General features: G+C 49.8%; 1 protein-coding gene across 1 annotated transcript; it reads right to left on the bottom strand.

The window, feature by feature from the left end:
* Positions 1-15,507: 15,507 nt before the first annotated feature.
* Positions 15,508-16,972, bottom strand: LOC136369169 (urotensin-2 receptor-like). The gene has a single exon (XM_066331823.1). The coding sequence runs from the start codon at positions 16,970-16,972 to the stop codon at positions 15,869-15,871; it is 1,104 nt and encodes a 367-aa protein (XP_066187920.1). The 3' UTR covers positions 15,508-15,868.
* Positions 16,973-19,078: the final 2,106 nt, after the last annotated feature.

The following is a 19,078-nucleotide window of genomic DNA, read 5'->3' as shown; positions in this document are numbered from 1 at the left end:
TGGCCGTGAGTCAGTGAATTCCAGCGTGCTGCAGAAATTATCACATTCAATACAAGTTAAACACGTTTTGTCTCTTTTGTTAATTTTTCACTTAAGGCTTTGGAGCAGACTGCTAAAACTTGTCCTCTTCTTAATAATTCTCTTCAAATGAAATACTTCAGCCATAAAGCATGCACAAAAGGGCAGTAATCAAAAAACCTTTCCATAGCTGAGTTGTACAGGGAGATATTTCTGAGATGGTCAGGTCTAAATTAACAATTCTGTGCTCTGGTCAGGCCGGGTTTGTGATTTGCAGGATGTGAGCAAGGCAGGAGTGAAGGTGATGGCCCAGGTTTGATGGCCCAGCTCCCCTGGAGTGGGAGGTGTAATCATTCTGTAATTGTGGTGCTCAGGAAAGGGTCTCTGTGTTAAATTTACAAACATGGCAGGGTCATTAGGAACAGCAACAGCCTCTTGTTAGACCTACGACAGAACAAAAAAACCAGAAATCTTTGAGCCTTAAAGGCCTCTTTATAATGAATAAAACTGAGCGAATGAGTCAGTGGATCAATTAGCTTGAAAGGCAGATATCACTGTCTGCCTGTCCCCCGAGCAGGGTGAGTGACCCCTGGATTTATTTCCTTCTGGCTGTGGATGGATGAGGAGCTGGGAGGGAGAAGGTTCAGTCGCTGCCTGCTCTAGACATCCACAGCTTCCTCCCACGAGCTGCTGAGGGCTTCTACAGAGGAGACAAACGCTATTCCAAATTGATAATAAGATTTTAGTTCTCCAACAGCAACACCTACTTGCTGAATGCATTCTGAGTAGTCCAGCTGCACCAGACTGTATCACTTAGGAGACATGGATTTTCCAGTTGTGTCCACAGCCCTGGAAGGGGAGGACAGCCTTGTGCAATCTGAGCCAGCTTTAGTCATGGAGCATGCCAGGGGTTCAGGTTTGCATCAGTGTGACAAGTCAAATCTGTCTCTAAATCGACAGCCTTGAAACAGAAAAATTATTATTTTGTCAGGAAGAACTCAGGTGTGGAAAGAATTCTTGGCTTAATAAGCTTATCTAATCTCAGTCTCCTTCATAAGTACCAGCCTGACTGTAAATACTGAAGTTCTTTTTAGAAGATACTAGCCAAGAATGCTTCCTAACCACAGGAGGATTTACCATTCCTAAACAGCTAAAAAGCTGAAACTAATCAGAAATATGAAAACTCCATACAACTGAATATTTTGCAACATTGGTGTGTTGGAGCTGGGAGCTCCCTCTGGGCTGGAGCCTGTCCTTGGCAGGGACTTGTGCCAGAGCCTCAGGGGCCACAAATCATCTGTACTTCTGCAAAATAACTTTGGGATTGTTATGATGATCCTCGAGGTTTTTGTCTTTCTGCTCCCTGTGGACTGTGCCTTTGCACATCTGAGAGGAGGAGGTGGTTTCTGCCAGAGAGGTGCCACCAGCCTGCAGACCCCCTGTGTCCCAGGGGAGCTCCCAGGATGTCACCCTGGCTCCTCTCTGGAGACAGCTACTCTAAACACTGGGCTAAGTTTCTCCTGGTAAAGTTTATCCTCAGGCCCAGGGCTCCATCAATTTGTCCAGTTTACGTTGGGAAGAGACAGTAAAACTGGTGCTTACAAGAATTCTGACTGCAGCCCCTCCAGACAGGGAGACCCTGGTGTCCCCTGGTCCTGCACGAGGTGGGTGGTGGGACCACCCCAGCAGGAGGTTTGGGTTTGGTGGGGGCTGGAGGGTTTGCTCTGGCTCTCGGCCCGAAAGGCAGTGAGCAGCTGGGATGGGGAGGACACATCTGGACACGCCAAGGAGGTGGTGGTAGAGGCAGAGTCCCCGTGGTGGCATTGGGAGAGGATATTTGGATATTTGGGCTCCTCATGGGATTCGGTGGCTGATGGGATGAGGTGTCAACCTCCTGCTGCTGAAGAGGTGCTGGGAAGGAGCAAATGCTGAATCTGGGTGACACTGAGTGCTGGATCCAATGTCTGACATCCCAATGATAGGAATTGAAATCACATGGAGACACAGGATGGGGAGAGGGAAAAGGAACTGCTGGCCCCAAAGACTTCAGTGGAGGGTGGGATCCCTTTGCAGGCAGAGGCTGAGATGGCTGTTTAGAGACATTTCACCTCGAACTGAGGGTTGGGATCAGTCTGCAGCACTTCTCCAGCCATCCTCTGCTGCCAGGACTCTGGAGCTGCTGGCTTTTGTGGGTAAAGAAATGGGGCTGGTGGGAAAGCAGTGCCCTGGCATGCCATGGAAAGATACATGGAAAGATACTTAGCAGGCAGAAAACATCCTGACAGCATTGCTGTCATCCTCTCCCCAGCACAGGCCCTCCAAAATCCAGCAGGAAGCCTAGAGGGACAGGGGCAGTGCGTGGCTGCCTCTGTGGCCTCCACCCACAGAAACCTGGGAGATGCCCAGTGGGAAGTCACTCACCTGGTGTAAGGCAGCAGCTGCTTTATTGAGGGGCTGTTTAATTGTTTTGCTACAGGAGCTGCCTCTGCTTTATTAATTTAGGAGAAATCAATGACTGAAAAAGCTAATTCTAGCTCCTACTTTACCTCCATTCTTTTTCCTTTGGGGCAACGAGACATTATCCCATAACACTTCTCTACTTGAAAGCACAGAATCTCTTGGAGATCTGCCTTATTCCTTGTTCTCTTGTTAGAAAGAAAGATTTAAAAGATTTAAAATCACCTAGGACCCACCAGGAGCTTCATCTCAGCAGCCCAGGCTCAGAATGGGTGAGCTTTGTTAATTTAGAGCACTTTGACAGAACATTCAATTGAGGACTCAGTGGAGTACTGCAGGAGTTCTCATTCAGGTCATTTGTCCTGCCTGTGTGAGAGTTACACCTCTGGACAGGTTTGGATTCCATTCCATTTCATTCACCAGTTTTGTAACCATGGGTAACAGCAGAACTGACGTGGCTCTGCACTGCTGCAAGGAGGCTGTCAAGGTTGTCAGGTTCTAAAATCAACCAGCTTTGATGACTCTTCTGTTCTGCAGCATTTACCTCACGGAGTTTGCCCTGAAAAAAACCTGTTTAAAAATTACTTTACTATTTTTTACAGCATTTGAACTGAAGCATAATTAGAAGTTCAAGGATGCCTTTGCAAAAGACTGGTGTGTTGCCACAGATACAAGATCTGGGTTGTTCCAATGCCTTCTCCCTTGCAGAAAAAATAAATTTACTTTGTTCTGAAGTGTGTTGGGAAGGATGAGGTTCAGAACAGACTCTTCCTTCCTTCCTACAGGATCAGAGGAGCCGTGACCTCTTGGAGGCTTTGAACATTTGTCACTTTGGAAGTGCAAAGGAGATAAATCTGATCTGTAAGGGTTTCAGGGCTTGGCTTTTTCTTTTCTCTCCTTTATGAGCATCAGCCACAGAATCCCATCCTGGGAGGAAAGTCCCTATTCCATTAGGATGTGCCAGCTGATGGCCACATCCCATGGGCAGGAGTAGTTACACCCCACTGACTGTGCAGGAAGAATATAATGCATTAAAATAATCTAGAACAAACTACAAAAACACTTCAACAACAAGCTCAAAGCAAAAGAATTCTTTTAAATCTACCAACTCATTGTTTAAAATGAAGTTGTGCTCATTGTGAGGGAAATGCTGCTTCCCATTTAAGTCCATCCTTCAAAACTCTTCCCAAAAGTCCTCAAGCACAAGCCTGCCTGAATTCACACACAGACACTTGATATTCTTTGGAAAACACTAAAGACATGAAACTGGGAACACCTCTTTGTCTCAAGCACTGCCTTGAAGATTCCCCAAAGCTTCTGGAAGTCAGTCCAGGCTCCAGAAAGCATCCTCTGGGTGCTAAACCTGCTTTCTAATCCTTAAATTACCAAACCTCTCAAACAGAAGAAACAAATGCCCAGCAAATATGTTGGACTAGCAGCAATTCAAAAAACATCAAGGGCTCAACAGATTTTCTGCTGCTCCCACTGCCCAGGCTCTGTGAAGCACTCAGACTTTGCTCTTCTGTCTGTAATGTCTCTTTTTAACACTGGATGAGAGTTTGGTCTCAAAAGTACCTGAGCAGTTACAGGTGAGCTGGTTTTAATTAATAACATCTTGCTGGAGACTGATGGCAGCTTCAGAGAGATTTAATTGAAGAGGAGCCAGATGTGGGGAGGGTCTGAGGTGGGAGGAAACAAGGACCAAAGCCATGGCAAAGGTCTCCAAAGCTGGGGAAGGTGAGCACTGTTTTAGAAGGCTAAATTTAGCAGTGATTAAACGAGCTCTTAATTAACCAAATATTCCTCCATGCTTGCCTTTCCAAGTTATTCAATAACTGAACAGTTATAACGAGCTCAGCAAGTAATTACTCTCCATTCCTCACCAACTGCAGCCGTGGAACCCACCAGCTGTTAATGTGCTGGGAAATGAAGCCCATCAAGTGCCAGTCAAATAATTGAGAAGTGAAGAGGAAAAAGCTCTCCCCAGGTCCCCAGGGACTGTCAGGAAAGCTGCTGCCCCATGCTGAGTGTCCCTCCCAGAATGAGGATCCATCAGGAAGGTGATGAGCACGGGTTGGAGCTGCTTTTGTGGGTGCTCTGGCAGGATGGGAATGTTCCTCATGGTTTTTGTGCTTCATGAGGCTTTACAGAGCCTCCCTGGGGCTAATGGGCATCTAGAGGGGTAACCACTGACCAGAAAGGAGAAGGCAGAAGTAAAGCCCAAATCCTCTGAGAACACAAGATTTTTTCAAGCTGCAGCAGAGCAAAAGTTGCTGGCATCGTGAATTTGGCCTTTTCCTGGCCTGAGTTTAACTGATATGTTAAACAAGAACAAGTTCAAGTGCACTGAATCATTTTTAAATGGTTTCTAAAACAGATTTGAAGATGCTTCTCATGCACTCCTTTCTATGCCCATCAGTTTTATCAGTTCAGCTGCCTGGGGGAGGGCAGGGAACCTGATCAGGACAGGAAATAATTACTTTAGTCTTGACTGGGAAAAAAACCAACCCTCAACCCGATGAAGTAAAGTGCATTAATCTTTTAAAATTACAGAACTGCAAAGACAGATGTACCAGCCTCAGTGAGGAGGTGGAAGGTGGAGCACAGCAAAGGAAAAGCTTAAATCATCCTCCTGTCTGTGCAGATATAACTTCTCAAACGGAGCTGAAGGATTTGCTTCTAGAGTCACTCTTGCAGGGGCATTCCCACTTCATGATCAAGTTGTGGAAGTCAGCAGAGGCTTCTGCCTTCTCTGCCTTCTCTGGCAACCTGAAGCAGCTCTGAAATCCAAGAGGTGAGAAATGTCCCCCAAAGCCTTAAAACCCCCACTGAGGTATCGCAGAAGGTGGTTTTAGCTGTGGAGCAAAGCCAGGGTGGAAGCAGAGTCCCTGGGAGAGGTTACAGCTTATTGCTGAGGAGGAAATGTGACACAAAAGAGGGACAGAACAGAAAAACCAACCCCAGGAGGTTAAATAAGAACCAAAGCAAAGATAGCAACATGGTAAAACTAAAGACGTTTCCACTGAACATATGACCTAAACATCACCTTTGGTCCATGATCTTTCTGTTCGAGCTCCTCTCAGCTCAGGCAGGGGATTCCCTCTTTGGTGAGCAGTGGGAATGTGCATTGCCAAGGCAGGACCTGGGGTCAGGAGTTACACACAGACCCTCCCCAGGCTGTCCCAGACACACACCTGGGAGCTCTCTTGACAGAAACATTGACTGAAGAATGTGCCAGAAGACAAAAATGGCTATTGAGATGCTGGTTTGATGCCTTTTTTTGAGCTCTAAGCCAACGTGCTCGTGCCAGCCAGCTTCTAATTTCTTCTGTGCCCTGACACTTCCAGAGGAGCAGGGACATCCCATTCCTGCTGCCCCTGTGACCCCTCACCCTGCACTGAGAGGGTTTGGAGTGGAGTTGGAGGCTCCTGTTGATGCCTGACCTGGAACAGAAACTGAACAGAACTAGAGAATAAAGTAGGTATTTATTATTTATTAAAAAGCATTTAAGGATACACCTTGGGCAGAACAAGACCCTGAGCAGGAATACACCCAAGGTGGACCCAAAATGGTCACAACATGGACAAGCAATCACAAGGTCTCACATTTTTATAAGTTTTGATCCATTTGCATATTGGGGTTTAATTGTCCAATTATACCTTCACATTATGAAGTCCCATCCCTCTTGTTTTATCTCTTCAGCCCACCCTTGTTTGTGCTTTTGGTTTATGCTGAAAACTTGTAACCATTGTCCTTGGTGTGCAGGAGGAGAAGGATTTGTTTTGTGTCCCTGCTGTGTGCAGAGCTGAGTGACACTGACTGTGAGCTCAGAGCTGCACCCCTGGGCAGCACAGAACCTGAAATACAGGAAAGCTGAACCTTAAGGCATCACTGTAGAGACCAGGTTTGCGGTGAGCACAGCAAACAGGGCACAAGCGGAGGAGGGAGATGTAGGAGATGTGGCTGGGACTTGGCTGCCCCTGGAAGGGGCACGTGGCTGTGAGAGCAAGGGCAGGTTCTGCACAGAGGTGCTGGCAGCAGGGGAGATGTCCCCAGACTGGGGCAGTGCCTGGGCACAAGCTGTGCCCACAGCCCCTGGGGTGCCCATCTCCTCCCCCTGCACTCCCCTCACCAGGGGCAAAGCCTGATTTCCAGGGGCAGCCTGGAGATGATGCAGCATTGCCTTCCTCAGGCTCCTCTCAGCCTAAAGCCATTTCTCTGTGCTCTCATTAATGAGTAATTCAGGGTGACACACTGAGGATTTCATGTCTGTGTTCTGCAGAGAGTGTGGCTGTCAGTGTCCTTCTCCCCACACCTGAGGTCTCTCTCACGCTGTTTCTGGGACTGTGAACACAAGAACTGGAATTGGGGGATACAAACACCTTCCCCATACACTGAAGTTACAGATTTAAAGATTTTTCTTGTCTTTTATTGGACTAACTCCAAAACTTGTTTGTTTGGGGGTTTTTGAGTAACAGAGATAAGACACTGAATACCCCAGAGCACACAATGCTCAGGAGAGAAAATATTCTCTTATATGGGTGGAGTTAAAAGCCCAAGTGATGCTCCAGCCCTGTCCCCATCCCTCCACTGTGGCCCCTGCCCACTTAAATGAGATCTGCAGGGAGCTTTAACACTGGGCACTGTAGGATGTGAGGCTTCACTTGCTCATTTGACCTAAAAGAAGCTGCTGCAAGGATCGAAGCAATGCTTTGAAGTTTGAGGGACATTTTCCATAATCAACTTGCTTTTGTATTAAAAACCCCAACACGTGAAGGCAGCCAAGCAAAGTTAGCTGGTTATTTCCTCCACTTCTGTTGTTGGGAATTAATTGTGCTGTGCCTCAGGCAGGCCGAGGTTCCTGGACAGGTTTAATCATTCTAAAAGGCTGCCAACAGCAGAATGACAGGGAGGTTGTGTTGTGTTTAGCAGTCAGCAATGAGTGTTGGGATAATTCTGTCTGTCCAGCCTCCTCTGCATGGGTAAGGTGCTCTCTGAGCTGAGGCACAGGCTCTGCCCTGACCCCAGTGCTCCCAGCTCACGATGTGGGCACGAGGCTCCCAGGAGGTAAAGAAGAGATTTTGCTTCCCTACGCATCTCCTGCTGTTGTTTCTCACCGAGGAAGGGCTTGTCAGAGGGTTCTGCACTGAAATGATGGGTTTTCATCTCAGCCGTGATCCCAGCCGGGCACAGCTGCCAAGGCTGGGGCTGAAGGAACATCTGCACTGCCCAGCTGCCATGAATCAAAAGCACAGAGGTTCTGGTCCACACACATTTCCTCTGTCTGACCATGAATAGGCAGCCTGAACCCTAAGTTACCCCTGCAAGGAGACCTTTCCCCTTCACACACAGCATCTCTCCCCCAGCCACCTCCAAACCTGTCACACACAACGGTGACACCTCAAAACATCTGCACAGATGCTGGAAATAGCATTGCTATTTTCTAGGCAATGAACAGCACCACGAGTGACCCAGTTAGAGGTCATTTTCTAGCAGGATCCAGGACTTGTGAGCTGCCCTGCTTCAGTGAATCCCTCTGCTCAGCTCCAGCACTGTGCAGCCCCAACATCAAACCCTGGAAAACCTCTCCTGGCTTTCGTTCATTCACTGTCTGCTTCTAAGCCTGCCTGAGTTACCAACACCACAAATGCTTCTGGGGCAGAAGCCTCTGAGTCCCCAGCAGCAGATGAGGTGAAGGAAGGTAAATTAATGCCCTTGACTGCAGGGCCCAGGGCAGGCAGGGGCTGCAGACTCCTCCAGTATCCCTGTCACCAACCCTGAACCTGGACACTGCCCAGGGGCAGGAAGCTGCTTTCACAACGTGAGGCTCCAGCTGATTTTACAATAATGCCATTTCTGTAAAATATTGCCTTTTACAGTGTTAAATGAAAGAAAAAAAAGATCTGCTTCAAAGAAAAAGAAGACTCTTGATTTAAACCCGTGGAGTGACTGGGATTTTTAGTGCAGTGCTGGGGGCTGGCTGCCAGCTCCCCAAAGGGAGCCTGCCACAGGAGCTGCTGCTGCCTCCTGCCATGCCCAGCTTGGGACCTGCATCTCCCAGGAGGTTTAGGTGCCCTCTCTGCACATGTCAGGGGTGCTGCTGTCTCTCCCCTTTTAGCATTACTACGCTAGAGTTAATTTACCTGCTCCATCCTTGCGGATTTTTGAAAGATAGGCTCAATATACCCCAAGAATAAGTGCTCTGTAGTGCCTTCCCCTGACAGGCTTCTTGCAAGAGGCAGCCTTGTGCTTCTCAAATGTCAAGCTGATACTTCAAAGAATAACAGAGGTAGAAGGCTGTGAGTTTGATGGACGGCCCTGGCTTGCAGGAGCACACAGATGAACTGTGCTTATGGACACACCACATTTAGCTTCAGGAATCTCCCTTGCTTTGTTTGGATGGAGTCGTGTTTGGTTCTAGTTAAGAATTCAGGAGCTGAATTCAAGATCCTAACAAGAATGCACAAGGAAAGACTAACAGCATTTCAGAGAAAGATTGGCCAAAACAAGCTGGAACAAACTTGGCAGATTTTACTTCTTCAGCATTAGCATGGCTTTGGTTTGAGAACTGTTCCCTCTGCCAGGTATGGCTGATACTGCTGCTGGTTTGATGGGGCACAAAATTACTGACTTCTCCCCTTCCAGATATCTCAATGGAAGGGTCTTAGTGGGATCTTCTGCAGTATTGAAGCTCAGCCTTTTTTAAATAAATGCTTTAATGAATGCTCTTTAACTCTTCACCTCATCTTTCACTGTAGAAGCATTTCTAGTGCTCACCAAAATGTTTCATTTAACTTAAAATTTGTATTATAAATGGGGAGAACCAGAAAAGCAGAGGCCAAATGCCAGAAGACTTCTACAGGATTCATTTCTCTCTTTCCTCTTTTAATTCTCTCTTTCTTGGGTAGGTGACCGAAGTAAAATAATGCAGCAGTTTTGCTTTGGTAAATTCCATTGGGAGCATTTTCCATTTTCTTTGGGGACAAGATGGCTCCAGTTGTGACCACAGATCACAAAGCTCAGTTTTGACCATTCACATTTGTTAAACTGAAATTAGTCTCCCCAAAGGTGATATATGCCACACCAGAAACTCAGTGTGGGCAGAAAGCTGCAGTCCTGAGCAGAAATAGTTACGATTAAAAAACCCCATTTTGAGAAATGTCCCATTTAAGATTTTAATATACCTATATTTAGTATAATGTTATTATATAAATGTTTTCATTAATTATTAATAATTTTCTAATAACAACATTTTATTTAATTTTTTTTTCTGAAAAGAATTGGGTATCTAACAGAAGCTTGTTGCATCCCAGAGGTTTGGCTGGGAGGAGTTCCTCCATGTGCCTTCACAAAGCTCAGCCTGAGCCATCCAACCCCTCCCAGCACTTTGCCCCCAACTGACGCATCCTTTCTCCCTGCTGTGCTTCAGACACATTCCCAAAGAAGGGCAAAACCCTTCCATAATGGTAATAACAAGAACTTTACAAGGTACTTACACCCTGCGAAGCTGTGGCTACTGTTTGGAAGACAAAGCAATTTATTTCTCATAAACCACAGGGATTAACTCTGCGTCTCTCTAGTCCCCAGAAAAAAAATAATCTGGAAACTAACAGCAAACCCCATTATTATCAGGCAGAAAAAAAAAAAAAACCCAGCTGGACTAAACTGGAGTTAGCCAGCAGCTCTGGGTGTTTCTGTGGGTGCTGGCTGGGAGGATGCTGTGCAAAATGGCAGGAATGAAGTTAGTCTGGGTTTGGCACAGGAAGAAACACAGGAGAGGAAAGGGAGCTCCTGGAAGTAGGTTTTTTCTGTTCTCTTCCCCTCCAGATGCCAAAGTAATGTTCTACTATAAAGGGATAAAATGCTTTTCTGTAGTGACATTGTGCTGTGATTTGGGGCAACTACTCTGTTTTAAAGCCTAGAAAGAAAAAAAAGCAAATTTTCTCCCTGAGACCTCGGGATGGGAACTTGCTGCTGCCACCAGAGGGACTCTGAAATATGACAGAAAAGCCAAGTGTCCTCAAACCAGCCAAACTTCTGGCAAAGCTTCCTGACGTTCTGGGGCTGTTCTGAGGATTTCTCTACGTTTTCTGTGCCCAGGGCTTGAGGGCTGGGCTGTGAAATGAGCTTTATGTGCTTTCTTCTCTCATCATCCTCGTGATTATGAAGAGATTATGAATAGCTTGTGAATAGATTCTAATAGATTATTAATAGATTGTAATAAATCATAATTGATTACGAACTCTGTCATCTCTTCCATTCTCCACAATTAATCCCATGGTGCATCTTGCAGCTCAAGGTGCAAAATGCTCATAAAATCCCCTCTCTTTTGGTGGCTTTCCTGATGTTCAGTCACACACCAAGCACCAAACCTGACTGCTGGAATAGCAGTTAAAATGTTCATGATTTGCTTGCACTCATGAGGGAATTGTAATGTGGGGCTTTTGAGCTTTTATTGCAAATTTGTTTTTTGAAAGTGGGGAGAAAGATGATTAAAAAAATCAGTGACTGATGGTAAAGGCTGCAAAAATTCCATAAAGTTCAGGTGGATTCTCCTGTGTCTGATAAAAACAACCATTTCCATTTTCCCCACAAAGCAGTGATCTTTGGTCAAGTAAAATTAGAAAAATTGCCATTGCTGCAGCAGCTCCCACCTGAGAAGATCCCTCCATAAAGGAAGGAGAGAGCACTCAGGGTGAAACTGCTTTTCTTTCCCAGTCTGGGCTGAGTTTTTTTGTTATAAACCCCTAAATCCTAAGGGGTATCGAAAAAATCTCTAGTGATTAAATTATTTTCTTTCTTGTAAAGTATGTATGGAGTTTTACAGCCTCTGGCCCAACAAGAAAAAGGCTGCTGCCTTTCTTAAAATTCCCTAAAAATGAAGAAGTAACTGTGTCACTGAACCTGCAGCAACATTTCATTTCTAATAAAAAACATCCAAAGCATTAAGAACCACAGGATTACAATGATTTGGGTATGACAAGTGACCCCAGGGTACACAGAACTTGATTTCCTGGAATGTAAAATAGCCAAAGCAAAATAGTTTTCAAGGAACTCTCCATATGTTGTTTTTTTAGTTACAGCCTGACTGACTTCCCTGTTGTTACTCACCTGAGGCCTGAGATGCCTCAGATTTACCTGAAGTGACACCAGTCACAGAATTTGCAAAGTTCCATCATGCAGATTCTGGTTATCTCAGTTTTCACACAGCCTCTGGCTGGGGACACAAGATGTTTTTAATCTCATAGCTTTGGGGATCCCAACTCTTCAGTGCTGAGGACAGGTAATAACTCTGCCTCATGCAGGAAATAGCCTGAGCTGCCTTACAGCAGCTGAGCACAGCCTGCACACGGAGATGTGCTTGGGAATGCTGAGATCCCAACCCCAAACCTCCCCAAAATCCTCTGGCTGAGCTGCAGCTAAAGCCACCCCTCCCAGGTAACCTAAAGGTTGTGTCAGCCCCAGGCAGGGCCAGCAGCAATCCCCTTCCCAGGTCAGCTACCAGATTCATTTGGTTTTGTTGCTGAAGGAAAACCCACAAGGACATTGTCCTCATTCCCAAACCATGAGCACCCCAAGAGGAGTCAAGGCTTGCCCAGTTACACAATGGGAACTCAGCTAAAACATCTGCTCCAGCAGGACCAAACCTAAAGCCTTTTGGCACTTTAACTGGTCTGATGGGACAGAAGGAGGGATGTTGTTTATGGAATGCAGCTTTTCAATGGAGCTCTGAGCCCTGGGAGTGGTGTTTGTGCAGGTCTGCACCAGTGAAGAGCTGTCACTGAGCACACACAGCAGCAGCTTCTGGGTGTGAGACAGCCTCTCCTGGGCCCAGGGACCCGCTGGGTGGGTGATGCCTGAAGTTTTATCTTTTGTGTATTTCAGGTTCTGTGCTGCCCAGGGGTGCAGCTCTGAGCTCACAGTCAGTGTCACTCAGCTCTGCACACAGCAGGGACACAAAACCAATCCTTCTCCTGCTGCACACCAAGGACAACTTCCAGCCCAAAAGCACAAACAAGGGTGGGCTGAAGAGAGGAACAAGAAGGATGGGACCTCACAGCCTGGAGCTGGAATTGGACAATTAAACCCCAACATGCAAATGGACCAAAACTTATCAAAGTGTGAGACCTCGTGACCATTTGTCCATTTTGTGACCATTTTGGGCCCACCTTGGGTGTAGCCCTGGCCAGGCTCTTGTCCTGCCCAAGGTGTATCCTGGAGACCTTTCAATAAATATCTAATTTATTCTCTGGCTCTCTCCAGTCTCTGTTTCAGGTCAGCCTTCCCAAGGTGTCATGGGCACCATCCAGCTCACAGGATCTCTGCTTGGAGGAACCTTGGATGGGATTGTCAGAGCCTGGGGGAGAGAGGAGCAGGGCTGGGATGGGGCTGGGACAAACATCCTGAGCAGTGACAAATGTAACGGAGTCACAGAGTGGTTTGGGGTGGAAGGGGCCTTGAAGATCATCCAGTGCCACCCCTGCCATGGGCAGGGACAGCTTCCACTGTCCCAGGCTGCTCCAGGCCCCAGTGTCCAGCCTGGCCTTGGGCACTGCCAGGGATCCAGGGGCAGCCACAGCTGCTCTGGGCACCCTGTGCCAGGGCCTCACCACCCTCACAGGGAAGAGTTTAACCCCAATATCCCATCTAACCCTGCCCTCTGGCAGTGGGAAGTCATTCCCCTTGTCTTGTCACTCCAGGCCCTTGTTCCCAGTCCCTCTGCAACTCTTCTGGAGCCCCTTTAGGTCATGAAAGGGGCTCTGAGGTTTCCCTGGAGCCTTCTCCTCTCCAGGTGAGCACCCCCAGCTCTCCCAGCCTGGCTCCAGGGCAGAGGGGCTCCAGCCCTGGGAGCATCTCCATGGCCTCCCCTGGGCTCTCTCCAGCAGCTCTGTGTCCCTCTGATGCTGGAGACCCCACATTTGGAAGCAGCACTGCAGGCTGGGCTCACCAAAGCAGAATAGAGGGAGAGAATCACCTTCCTGGGCACACTGGTTTTGAAATATCCAGACTTTTGCCTTTCATTTGGATGCCCCTCCGTCAACCCTTTGATGTTTCATGCTCCCACCACGTGGCACAGAAAGCACAGCCACTACTCACTGCTGGTGCCACTGAGCAGAGGAACAGAATCTCTTCAGGGGACTGAGAGGTGTCTTGGGAAGTGTATCCTAAATGAGCCCCCTCTGTTTGCTTATCCCCACATTAGTTCACAACTGAAGAGCCCATCTGCTCTGCATTTTCATCCCCCCTTTTTTTTTTCCTATGCAGAACTCCTTTTCAGCTTCCCCCTCTTATTAAACACTGCGGGTTTAGGCTATTCAGCTTTTTTTCTTTTTTTAAGTACAAAGCAAAGTCCCTAAAACTCTTTTTTGATCCCTGTCCAGCTCATAGGATGCAGCCATGCCTGGCTCTGCCAGGACTTCTGTCCAGACACACTTTGCACATGAAATTCATACCCCAGCCTACCCAAGACACCTTCTGAGTTCAGTCTTATCTTTTTAATTCTTATATAAGAGTGATTTCCAGCCTTGGAAATGGGAACCAAAGGAAAAGTAACAATGAGCTTAGAATTAAAAATTAAAAAATCAATTAATTTCTGAAAAGTTATTCTGCAAATCTGCTGAATTCTGCTCTCCCTGCCAGTTCCCAACATGAATTGTGTGTTGGCCTCCCTATTTTGGAAGGAATGGACAACATTAGGACTATTTATGATGCCCAGCTTGGAGTCTTGTGCAACACTGGAATATAACAGTGATCAGTGGTGTTTCAAAGACAGTCCTGTGGTTAAAAGTGATATGGGCAAGGTGAGTTACTCACTCCCCTGCTCCCCAGAAAGCATCCCAAGAGAATGCTGACTCCAGCACAGAAACACCCTCATTCAGCTGGTGAATTTCTCTGTCAGCTGAGTGCACAAACTCCAGCGTGTCTCTGTGTCTGTTCTCTGCTCTCAGCCCTGTCTGTGGTGTTGGCACTTGGTGTCTCACTTTAGCACACCCTAAAGTTTGCTGTGGGACGTGAGAGGATCCCCCAAGGGGATGCAGCACTGCAGGGCTGGAGGGAGACTCTGCTCAGGCAGCTGGAGGTTGGAATAATTAATAAAAACGTGGGAATGACAGTTCCTTCCACTACTGCTGCTGCTGAGCTCCCTGGGCATCGCCAGCTGCTGACAAGAGTTTGTGCAACTCGTGCTGTGCTTTTCTTATCCCCAGAGTCCGTCCCAGAACAAGAAAGAAGAATGTTGAACCCAACTTCATCCCCACAGCTGGAAACTGCAGCATCTGCCCTGATAAATACACCCCCCTGAGCTGGGTGAAGAGACCAGGCGAGGGGAAGCCTGAGCAGGGTCCGTTTTCAATAAGCTTTTATTTATAAACTGACACTTTACAATTGTTTAAGTGCTCACAGGCATCTCCAGGATCTGTGGTGAAGGTTTACTGTGAGATGCCAAGCAGGGAGAAAATGAGCAGAATACATTGAGGCAAAACAGTTTTGATCAAATGTCATGAAAAAATTTGTCTCTTTTATAATGGTTTTCATGATATAGGATTCAGTCATTTTTCTTAGAGCCTCAGGTCGTTGAGTGATAGGATTATAAATAATTTTTTATTTCTTCCAAGGTAAATTTTCAGATTTGTCAAGCTCTGTTGACTTTTAAGAAAAGGACCAACTTTTTCAAGGAAAAAAAAATCAGTGGCAAATTCAAACCACCTTAGGTAGAAACCTTTAAAAATTACAAGAGTTTTTTTTAGTTTTTTAAAGGTAATCTTGTGGTTTCTGACAGCTTACCTGGTGGTTTTAAATGCTTGGAGTTCAAAGTGCTGCTGCAATGAATTTTAAAGTAGAGACTTTAAGCTGGATAGAACAGTAGTGCACCATAATGTAATAGAAATTAGGAAAAGGGGCTTAAAAGTCTCTCTTTACACACTCCAGAAACAGCCAGCAGTAACCCACAGGGCAAACCCAAGGCTGGCAGCTCAGTTAAGTGACACAGGGCCAATTTCAGATTTCTGCACCTCTGACCCAGCTGTAGCCCCAAGACAGCACTGAGGACACCACACATGAGAAACGGTGCAGGGAGCTGGAGCCAAAACTCAGCCAAGCACGGGAACAGTTTGTGGCAGAACTGAACAGAGCATCCCCCTCATCTTCTGCACCCCAAACCCCGCAGGATTTGTCCCAAACTGCTGCTGGCTCCCGGCAGGACCCCCCCGACAGCCCTCAGGCCGATGGAGATCCAAACTCATCTCGCAGCATCGCGACTCACACGGCTTCTCACCCCTGGCTGGAGAAAGTACCAGAAACGAGTTTTTACTCCCCTGCAGGGCTCGGGGCTCCCAAAGCCCTACCTTGGCCGGACGCTCTGGCGGTCCTGCGTGCTGGCAGCACCTCCTCTTCCTCACTTGTCCTTGAGCGTGGCCATGCCCAGCGCCTCGGAGCTGTAGTCGTACTGGTTGCTGGAGGACATGGAGCGGCCCCAGGAGCACTGCAGGTTGGAGCCCCTCTTGCGGAAGGACGACGTGAACCTGTAGAAGTTGCGGTGCCTGTTGCGCAGGTACTCGCGGTAGTTTTTGGTGAGCAGGGTGTAGAGGAAGGGGTTGATGCAGCTGTTGCTGTAGGTCAGGCAGGTCACCAGGTAGTTAATGCACTTTTGGGTCTGCGTGGTGAGCTGCAGGGAGCTGCTGTAGAGGCGCACCAGCTGCCAGATCCAAAAAGGCAGGAAGCAGGCCCAGAAGACCAGCACGATGCTGAAGATCATGATGAGGACCTTCTGCCGGGGGGATCTCTTGCTTTTCTCCTTGTGGGGGGGGTTCCTCTGGGACTCCAGGTAGGTCCTGGCCAGGCGCGTGTAGAGGAAGCCGATGATGATGCCCGGGGCCATGATGCTGGTGCTGAAGAGCACGGTCAGGTAGGTCCTGTAGGCATCCACGCTCCAGGTGGGCGCACACATCCTCTTCACCTTGCCCTCCGCCTTGCCCCCCTCGGTCAGCGTGACCATCAGCATCATGGGCAGCGTGAGCAGCAGCGACACGGACCAGACGGCCCCCGCCGTGACCTTCCGGTAGCCCCGCGACCGCTTCAGGGTGTCCAGGGGCCGGGTGACGGCCAGGTAGCGCTCGGTGCACATGAGGGTCAGCGTGAAGATGCTGGCGTGCATGGTGAGCAGGTCCAGGCTGAGCAGGATGCGGCAGCCCAGGTCCCCGAAGTACCAGTCCTGAGCCAGGTAGGTGCAGACGATGAAGGGGATGGTGGAGAGGTAGAGCAGGTCGGCCAGGGCCAGGCTGACGATGGAGCTGTACATGGGGGCGGCGCAGCGCGCCGAGTGGCACATCACCACCAGCGTGTAGACGTTGCCGGCCACCCCGGCCACGTACATCACCGACAGCACCGTCCCGAAGGCCGAGGGGATGAGCAGGGGGCCGCTCCCGGGCACGGCCCCGCCGCCCGCCGCCGCCGCCGCCGTCCCGTTGTCCCCCGCCGCCGCCGTCCCGTTGGGCTCCATGGGCGGCGGCGGCGGCCCCGGCACCGCGGCACCGGCCCCGGAGCTCCCGGCCCCGGCGGCGGCCGCTCCGCCCCCCGCGGGAGGCAGGGCGGTCCCGGGCTGCCCCCGGGGAAGGGCCGCCCCCGCCCCGCCGGGACTGCCCCGCTCCGCTCCGCGCCCGCCGCCGCCGGGACCCCGCCGGGACCCCGCCCGTGCCGGGCCCGCAGCCGCCCTCCGGGCCCGGAGCTCCGGGGAGCGCGGAGAGAGCGGCCGGGCGGGGACCCTGCGGGGACGGGAACGGGGCTCCAAGGGCCGGGAACGGGGCTCCAAGGGCCGGGAACGGGGCTCCAAGGGACGGGAACGGGGCTCCAAGGGACGGGAACCGGGGCTGTGCTCCCCGGGAATGGGGCTCCAAGGGCCGGGAACGGGGCTCCAAGGGCCGGGAACGGGGCTGTGCTCCCCGGGAATGGGGCTGTGCTCCCCGGGAACGGGGCTGTGCTCTCCGGGAACGGGGCTGTGCTCCCCGGGAATGGGGCTGTGCTCCCCGGGAACGGGGCTGTGCTCTCCGGGAACGGGGCTGTGCTCTCCGGGAATGAGGCTCTAAGAGCCGGGAACGGGACTCCAAGAGATGGGAACGGGACTTTTCCCTCCGGGAAAGGGGCTCTCCCCTAAGGATGGGGCTCTCCCCTAAGGATGGGGCTCTCCCCTAAGGATGGGGCTCTCCCCTCTAAGGATGGGGCTCTCCCCTAAGGATGGGGCTCTCTCCCCTAAGGATGGGGCTCTCCCCTAAGGATGGGGCTCTCTCCCCTAAGGATGGGGCTCTCTCCCCTAAGGATGGGGCTCTCCCCGCCGGGATTGGGGATCCCGGAGCCGGGATCTCCCCGCGGATCGAGCCCCGCCGGGCAGCGTCAGCCTGCGGGAGCTGCCTGAAAAGTTTCCCTGGCCGCTCCGCTGGAATCTGGCTCTTCCCTCCCGCGGTGGCATCGCTGGCGATGCGGCTCGGAGCTGTGCTTTAGATCCTCAGGCAAAGAGAGGTGTCAGTGGCCGACAGGGAGAGCCAGAGGCAGCGGCGCTCCGCAGGTGCCCCGCGCCGAGCGCTCCAGATGCGCTCGGAGGGAAGCTGAGGTGGAGGCGGATAGCGAACCCGGGCTGAATCAACCTCCTTTGTCCCTGGAAATAGCTCGTATTTTGAATTTTACCCTGAAAAGCACGACAGTGCTGTTACAAGATTTAAAATTTCAGCTTCAGTGGTGGCTGGTTCTTCTGAAGAGGGAGAGGCACAGGGTGGGATGAATATGAGGTTCACAGAGACAACTTTTCCCCTCAGGCAAAAAGTCTGAGGACAGCTGCAAAAATCAATAAGCACCTTACATCTCCATCTTATTTTAGAGAAAGCAGAGATAGGTCAGTTCGCAGTCAAAGGACAACTTTCCAAGGGTACCAGAATGCTGTATTCCCTCAGCTACCATTGATTTCCAATGGGAATTAACTGGCTTTTATGCCTTCGAACATTTCCGCTTAAACCAGAGTGCTAAAATTACTGACATAAGTTTATTTGCTTGCTTTAATCCCTCCTGAAAGTGCTTTTGTGCAAACCGTTGTCTGATTCTCTGTGAAAGTCTCGCTGACTTGTAGGAGCAGGATTCAGCCCTATAAAAACATTGTCTTGAGCAGTTGATTGTAACGTGCACTGAGGTGAGCGCACACAGAAATACCACCCTGCTTTCCTTCCTCTACTGCTCCTCAGCGTCCGTGTCCCTCCCCAGTGCGCTCCAAACGCTCAGTAAAGGGCTGCCTCAGACACGGTTTGCATGCTGGTGAGGGAGAACAAACCAAACGGAATTATTTTCAGGCAGAGAGCATTGCTTCATCAGATTCAGCCGTCTCCCCGGCAAGGTTCAGACCCAAGCGCCTCGGTGGAATTTGCTTTTCTCTGGAAGTTCGGAGCCCGTCCCGTGCCAGCGCCCTCTGCAGCCCCGCATTCCTCCGCGGCAGCTGGACGGAGCAGCTGGGAATGCGGGCGGATGCTTCAGCGGGGCCAAAGCCTGCACGGCAGGCAAGGGGATTGACTGCCACACACTTCAGGCCAGATCCGGCTTTGGCATGAGGAGATCGTCTCTGAGAATT

This window comes from Sylvia atricapilla, chromosome 18, assembly GCF_009819655.1.
Source record: "Sylvia atricapilla isolate bSylAtr1 chromosome 18, bSylAtr1.pri, whole genome shotgun sequence".
Lineage (NCBI taxonomy): Eukaryota > Metazoa > Chordata > Aves > Passeriformes > Sylviidae > Sylvia > Sylvia atricapilla.
The sequence above is the reverse complement of the archived record's forward strand: the minus strand, read 5'-3'. Positions and strand labels throughout refer to the sequence as shown.

What these genes read in the sequence shown, in the direction of transcription:
- LOC136369169 (XM_066331823.1), bottom strand. Translation starts at nt 16,972, where the DNA reads ATGGAGCCCAACGGGACGGCGGCGGCGGGGGACAACGGGACGGCGGCG.